At 37.0% G+C, this 7,770-nt stretch overlaps 1 protein-coding gene across 2 annotated transcripts; it reads left to right on the top strand.

The window, feature by feature from the left end:
* Positions 1–16: 16 nt before the first annotated feature.
* On the top strand, positions 17–7,589 carry VPS29 (VPS29 retromer complex component). Of its 2 annotated transcripts, XM_043901874.1 has the most exons (5): positions 38–136; positions 2,167–2,178; positions 4,691–4,882; positions 6,611–6,846; positions 7,088–7,589. In XM_043901874.1, the coding sequence occupies exons 1-5, from the start codon at positions 134–136 to the stop codon at positions 7,203–7,205; spliced, it is 561 nt and encodes a 186-aa protein (XP_043757809.1). In that variant the 5' UTR covers positions 38–133; the 3' UTR covers positions 7,206–7,589. The 2 variants fall into 2 exon arrangements, with proteins under 2 accessions (XP_043757810.1, XP_043757809.1); XM_043901875.1 differs by lacking the exon at positions 2,167–2,178 and having other exon boundaries at positions 17–136.
* The last annotated feature ends 181 nt before the right edge of the window (positions 7,590–7,770 follow it).

Raw genomic sequence — 7,770 nt, forward strand, 5'->3', positions numbered from 1 at the left:
GCGGGATTCCGTAGAACGGTCTCTTGCTGACCTCTCTTTTCATTGGTTTTGAGCGAGGTGGGCGGGTCGCCGAGAAGTGTGAGGAAGAGAAGGCGGCGGCGATTGTGGTGACTGAGCGGAGCCCAGTGACAGGATGGTGAGTACCGCAGTTGCGACCACCGAGGCCTGCCTCTCGGCGGAGGTTCTGCGTCGTTGGGAGCCGCTGGGAGTCACTGAGCGAGGGCTTGGGTGATCCTGCAGGTCGTGACGGGCGCGACCGCGGCCTGGGCTGGTGCCTGGGGAAAGGCAAAGGAGGAAAGAGAGCGGCCACCTCTGGGTGCGGCCAGCCCGGGCCTTGCATCCCAGCCTCAGGGGCCAGAGGACGTCCGAAGGCGGAAAGGGCCACTCTCAGCTGCTTCTTCTGTCACGAGACCCGCACGCCCGAGCCGGGAAAGGCTTTGGGCCTGTGTCTTGGGAGTCCCCGAGAAACGAGCCACGGGATCTCCTCCGTTTCCAGACGTTTCCTAGTTCCTTTCCCGCAAAAAGCACCTCCCGCTGGTTGGTAACCCACTGGTTACCACCCCCATGTGGCGAAAACTGGCTTCTCGGATGCAAAACGGGAAGAAGCGAGTAGAATTCCCTACCCATTTTAATTTGCTATCTGGGGAAAGGGGATAAGAAGTCTCCTTTCTTCCCTGAAATAACGTGCAGATGCCATTGAAATGTGGCGGTGTACCCTCAAAGGACTGGATTTGGCTTTTTTTTTGGGGGGGGGGGGGTTAGAATTGCTGGTACTGCTTGCTGCTTCAGGATACTACGACCCTTTACAATAGAATTCCTTAATGGTTTTCGAGCTGATTTTGTGAGTACCTATGTTCTTCTAGTTAAAGGGCCATTACTGGCGGCCAAGAGGAGTTTGGGAAGCTTTACCTCATTGTCCATCGGATTGCCCCGGACCGGCCCATCAACCCCTCACCCCCAATAAGTCGGTACCCCTAAGACCTTCCTACGTGAAAATTTGGGAGCTGCTGCTGGAGATGCCTAATAGCCGTAATCAGATTTTCAAAGTGCCCTTGATTCTCTGAAAAGTTAAGAACGGTTTGAAAAGGGGCTCTGATGATCTTGGTGTTTGTTGATAAAAAGGGACTTCTCTCTGTGATGAACATCCAGTGCATTTTTAAGATAATCGTAATTCTATAACAAACAACCTTTAAGGTGCCTTATAATCGTGACATTCGTGGTCTGTGGTTCTTTAGTTCTTTATATAAGTTAGAGACTCTAATCTCACTTAATGATTTTTGCTTCTGACTCCAGATTAGAGCAGTCCAGTTAACAGTAATTTTGAGACATCTTATCGCGGGGAGAAGATGAAATTACCTGACAAGATTTAAGTATTCATGTTCCTGAGGTTTTTTTGAGAGGTAGTTTTTCAGGGTAGTTGTACTGAAGTATCACTTTTCATGTGAAATAGAACTGGGCAAGGTTTGGCATTGATGGATTCTTTTACAATTAAAAGCATTTTATTTGGTAAAGAGACTAAAAATGTTTAATATTCAGCAGTATCCAGAGTCTGTGGGCGACAAATTTATGTGTGGGGAAAAGTCCAGTTTTAGCTGGAGGAGGGTGTCTGCTTCTATCATCCAGTATCTGGTGACTTGATGATGTATTCATAGTGCTGTGTTAGATCTTCTGTACAAAATAATGACCTAGCTGCAGCATAATTTTCCAACTACTAGAATTTTAAACATAAGAGAATTAAAATCAATGCATGTAAAGAATAATTAAGCCTAAAGAATCCAGAAAATGTTAGCTTTCATTTAAGCTATCGGTGGTGAATTCTCCAAATTGTCTTGTAAAATTCTAAACAGAACAACAAACAAAAGGGATAGGTGTCAAAGTGGAGAGTGAGATTAAGAAAATTAGAAAAGATTGTAAATGTGTGTGTGTGTGTGATATTTAATAGTACAGCAAATGGTTCTTTTGGTATTGTTTTGAGCAAAGCTGATTTTTAACATTTTCTTTCATAACACTCAGAAATCATTAACAATTGTTTGCTTATTCATTTGATGAGTTTTTTGTTCTTTTTTTGGTTTGTTTCTTTTCGTTGCTTTCTTTTAACATTGGTCATGTTTCACCCTTTTTTTTTTTCATTCCCCTGTCTGCAATCAACTTCTTCATTCCACTAAGGCTGGGCACAGAGTAAGTTTCTTCTCTTAGCTCCTACTAACAGTGGTGGTGGGGTGGCTGATTACTGGGATTTCACCCTTTTACAGTCTATCAAATAGCAAGTAACCAAATTTTCTGTGCTTTGATTAGATTGGTTCTTTATTTGAATTTAACAAGACTGCCATTTCCAGAATCTTTTGCCATCTTAAAAGACTCTATGTAATCTATGTCTAACCTGCACTGTCAAAGTGTGGAATTTGGGCAAAGATGCTGCTCAAGTATGACATTTGTTATGTGCCACTGTTCCCCATATAATATCATTAGCTGCAAGAAACCAGAGTCCTAGTAAGGATCCTTATTAATTTAAAATAATTTCTTTGTAGCCTTTCATTGTTACATCTTTAAACTGCCAATAGTGTAGGTACACTTGGGCATAATCCACAGTACGTTATAGAATTCAGGTTATTGATCATTATAAAGTATCACGTTTTATGAATGTTTGTTCAGCCACACTTAGATTGAACAGCTCATTCATGATTAGTCCCAAACATTTTCAACCTGTTACAGTCATATACCCTTAATTTATGAGTTTGAGGTTCTTTTTTTTTTTTAATATAGAAATATGTTTTTTTTACCTTTTTCTTAAATGCCAGCTTCCCACATTAACTATGCACTTCAATCCATATCTGAAGGGATCCCCCTCTAAAGATGAAGATTGTTCTATCTGCAGGTACTTTTGTATTGATTACCACTGAGGGTGGAAACTATGTGGTGGTTTTTAGTTTTATAGATGTTTTGTCCACTGAGATCTGGATTGAAACAATAGAAGTCATAGAGCAAATACCAGCTGAAACTACTCTTTGTAAAGAAGCTTATTTAATAATTTCTTTTAAAGTGCATGGGTTTTGTTACATTGTGTTACTTTGGTTACTGTATGTTCTGTTGACATTTCCTTTTGTTTGTGATCATTTTGATATTTGTTGCAAGATGAACCAAGCTTATTGTGGTAATAATTTTAATTTTACACCTTTTGATTAATTTTAATTTACAAAGTCTGTGGTGGCCAAACTTTTCTGTTTATCTTGTTTAAGACAGTTAATATTTTCTTTGGTAATATTAAGGAATAGTCATACCTTCTTTGAAACCAGTTAAAGGTCTTATGGATGGGACGTCTGTGGGAAGACATCCTGTTGTAGAAAGAAGGTGCCTATACTGTCTATTGGAGAAGGCAATGGCACCCCACTCCAGTACTCTTGCCTGGAAAATCCCATGGACAGAGGAGCCTGGTAGGCTGCAGTCCATGGGGTCGCTAAGAGTCCGGCAGGACTGAGCGACTTCACTTTCACTTTTTACTTTCATGCATTGGAGAAGGAAATGGCAACCTACTCCAGTATTCCTGCCTGGAGAATCCCAGGGACAGAGGAGCCAGTGGGCTGCCGTCTATGGGGTCGCACAGAGTCGGGCACGACTGAAGCGACTTAGCAGCAGCAGCCGCAGCATACTGTATGGCCATACCACCCTGATCTCATCTGAAGGTGCTTATACTAATCCACATGGAGAAATTGATTCTGTTGTCCTTTGGAGGGCAGATAACTATTTTTATATGACCTTTTTGACAATATTCTGTTAAATGATGTATAATGTCAAATCTTGAAATTTTAAAATTAAAAATTCACAGAATTGAGGTTTTTTAATTCTTTTGTATTTATGTGCAGAATTTGTTTTTATCATCTGAGATTATGTTCCAACTCTAAACCACCTCCTGCTGAATTTATCACTTATTTGGTTGATCTTCCTTTCTTTTTTTAATGCTATAATGTACATGAAAATTGTGATTTGTTATTTTAAGTTTGGGAACTAAACTGAGGATATTTAAGCCAGACAAAAATATGACAGGACTTCTAATGATGAAAGAAAGAGAGGATAACAAAGATTATAATTCAAAAGCACATTTGTCCTGCTGAAACTCTTTGAGGTATAGGCTGTTTTTATTTTTCTGTAATGGTATAGTTAATATTTTAAGTAACAAATATTGTAAATTTTGGCTACTCTTCCTCCAAATAGTTGTCAACATAGTAAATTATAGAATTAACTTTTTTCTCTATCATTATAATTTTAACCATTCTTTTTATTAATATCCCTGGAATCAATATGTTTTACATTTAAAACTGCAGAAATATGAATTATCATGTCAAATTCCATAGGACTCAGAATATTTTTCAGTTTTTTTATGGAGTTTAATTTTATAGGTCTCTAAATGAATTACTTTAGAAAGCTTGGTTTTATTCTCAATGAGTAGAATGGTTACTTGTATTGTGTGCACACCTATTTATGACCAAAATAAACTAAGATTGATTTAGAATCACATGTATTGTTAAAATGTTCATGATAGGAACTGTGTGAATAAGTTCTGCTCTTTGGGGTTCTGGAGTCTCTGATTAATTTAAAAGAGTTATGGGGAAAAAAAATAAAAGAGTTATGGGAGAATATCTTATTTTGAAATCATGTTTAACATTACACCTTTTCTCACCTTGACACTTTAAAGTTGGTGTTGGTATTAGGAGACCTGCACATCCCACATCGGTGCAACAGTTTGCCAGCTAAGTTCAAAAAACTGCTGGTGCCAGGGAAGATTCAGCACATTCTCTGCACTGGAAACCTTTGCACCAAAGAGAGTTATGACTATCTCAAGACTCTGGCTGGCGATGTCCATATTGTGAGAGGAGACTTCGATGAGGTGATGTACTTCCCTTTGCCTTCCCAAATACTTCCTTTTTCTTTTTTTTTTTTCTGTTGCGTTGACTATATATTCATGAAATATTTCCTTTTCTTCTTATATTTGTATAAGCTTTATTTTTTAGACCAGAGTTTCTCAACTGTTAAGGTCTTTTTTTTTCCCTAGTGTTCCAGTGAAAAATTACTATATGTACAGTTTGAAAATCCCTGATTTTAGACTGCTTATTAAATGTTACATGCTTGTTCTAACTGAACTGATACGGTTTTGTTACTATTTTTTGTAGTGTTATCATTTAGAATGCAAAGTTTTTGTTAGGAGTTTAACTGCCACCACCTCTGCTATCCCGTTCTAAGCCACCATATCACTTTACTGTGTCCAACTTCCTGATTCTACCCTTGCTTCCTCCATAGTTTGTTCTCCAAGTAGTAGCCGGAGTGACCTTTTATAGGTGAAGTAAGATCACATCACTTCTCTGCTAAAAATCCTGCCATGGCTCTGTATCTCAAGGGTTAACTATAAACAGGCATGAAGAAGTTTTGAGGAGGGGGTAGACTTTTGAATCTTGATTGTGGCAGCACGACTATATGTATTTCTCAAAACTTCTTGAATTGTATATCAAAAAGAGTAATTTTCCTGTATGGAAGTTATATCTCAACAAATCTTGCCTTAGAGAAAAAATAAGGAGTCCTAAAGTTCAAACTTTGCCTATTAATTAATACTGAGATTTTAGGCAAGCTGTATCTTCTTAGTTCCCTACTATGTAAGTAAGATTGGAATAGATGATTTTTAAGACCCCTGCCAGTGTTAACACCGTATGGTCAAGCTTAGTAAACCTGACTCTAGTGTGAAATTTTTATTTTGTATTTATGGAAATAGAAGATTTTTCATAAATTATTTAACTTCACTGGTGCTCCTTTTTTTTTGCAGTTAAGTTTGAATAAACTATAGTTGTTGGCATGAAGGTGGGATGAGGGTTGGGGGTGATGAAATGGGAAAGGGCAGACATCTTGTCAACAGAGTATAGGTTTGGATTATTAAAAATATATTAGGAGTTCTGTTTGTGATATGCTAGTTTCAGTAGCAAGAATTAAATTTTTTTTGCTTCTAATTTGCTAATAAATTCACCAACCCTGGAGCCATACTTCCAGGGTTTAGATCTTGGCTTAAACAGTTAATAAACTGTGACCTTAGGCAAGCTATTTTAACCTCTTTGTGCCTTATTTTCCTCATCCATAAAATGGGGGTCAAAATGAAACCTACCTCTTAGGGTTGTTTGTAAGTATTACATAGGTTGACATTTATAACCTCTTAGAAGAGTGCCTGGTTCATACTAAGTGCTACATAAGTGTTAACTATCATTATTATTCTAAGCCATCTATGTAACTATTAAAGCCTGGGATGTAATTTCAACACATCCTAGCTTACAGGTCATATTCCTTGGATTCTTAGAGGAAACACAAATTTGGGGGAATTACTTTGTAAAGAACTCATAGTCTATGAAAATAAACTTAGTAAGGAGATTGCATGATAAATTCCAGTTCTCCTGAAGGAAGTTATGTTTTGAGCAGTTATAGCCTTAGAGATTGAGAAGAAATCAGATATTTAACAGATTTATTGGTTGTGGAACACTGTTTCAAAACACCCATATGAGACTGAATATTTAAAAGAAAGTTATTTATAAACATCAATATCTCTGAACTATTTTTTTATGTCTATTTCATATTTTAGAATCTGAATTATCCAGAGCAGAAAGTTGTGACTGTTGGGCAGTTCAAAATTGGTTTGATCCATGGACATCAAGTTATTCCATGGGGAGATATGGCCAGCCTAGCCCTATTGCAGAGGCAGTTTGATGTGGACATTCTTATTTCAGGACATACACATAAATTTGAAGCATTTGAGCATGAAAACAAATTCTACATTAATCCAGGTTCTGCCACTGGAGCATATAATGCCTTGGAAACGTGAGTAGTATGCAATTTGGGGGTTTTATAAAGTTAATAATTGCACATGTGACATTCCGTAAAAGATAAATGTGATTATTTAAATAATTACAGCCTTTTTGGCAGTATTCTATTGGTGATTATCTTTAATATGTCTAACAACCAGATTTCTCCTTGAAACCCAATTGTCATCCTAAGTTGAAATTTATAATGCTATGACTTTTTAATACAAAACAATGACATTATTTATATTTTCTTCCAGAAACATTATTCCTTCATTTGTGTTGATGGATATCCAGGCTTCTACAGTTGTCACTTATGTGTATCAGCTAATTGGAGATGATGTGAAAGTAGAACGAATCGAATACAAAAAATCTTAAAGCCAGGCCTGTCCTGTTGATTTTTCTGCTGGGCTTTTTTTTTCTTTTCATTCCCCTGTTCAACTCAAGTAATTAAACATTTAAGAGCCACAAAATTGTATCACTTTTATAATATTTTGCAGTAAAATATATTGTCTTCTGTTAATACAATGTTAGAGCTTCTTGTAAACTATAAGATTATATTTAGTTTAACTATATGATTTCTATGAAAAAATGTTCACCACACAGTAAATGGTCACACATTAAGAAAAATTTATCCTTGTAAATATCTTCATAGTTGATATTTGGAACTTTATTACCAGTAGTGCATGAAGAGGAAGAATCTAGACTTTCTTGTATACATTTTTCTCTTCTCCAGTAATAAACAGTTACCTTTCATTTATACTTTCTTGATTAAACTGTGTTTTAATTTTTAAAAATCATGAAAATAAGAGACCAAATGAAACTGCAGACAAGTGTTCCAGTGATAAGGTAGATGAGATATGAGTTTTCAGAGCTCATTCCTTAACAACTGTTCTAGATCACAATGTTGGACTCAGGTTTTATTTTCTAAAGAGTATTGATA

This window comes from Cervus elaphus, chromosome 5 (assembly GCF_910594005.1).
Source record: "Cervus elaphus chromosome 5, mCerEla1.1, whole genome shotgun sequence".
NCBI lineage: Eukaryota > Metazoa > Chordata > Mammalia > Artiodactyla > Cervidae > Cervus > Cervus elaphus.

What these genes read in the sequence shown, in the direction of transcription:
- VPS29 (XM_043901874.1), top strand. An exon ending in TGAGAGGAGACTTCGATGAG is followed by an intron (nt 4,883 to 6,610) that starts GTGATGTACTTC and finishes TTCATATTTTAG; the next exon opens with AATCTGAATTATCCAGAGCA. An exon ending in GCATATAATGCCTTGGAAAC is followed by an intron (nt 6,847 to 7,087) that starts GTGAGTAGTATG and finishes ATTTTCTTCCAG; the next exon opens with AAACATTATTCCTTCATTTG.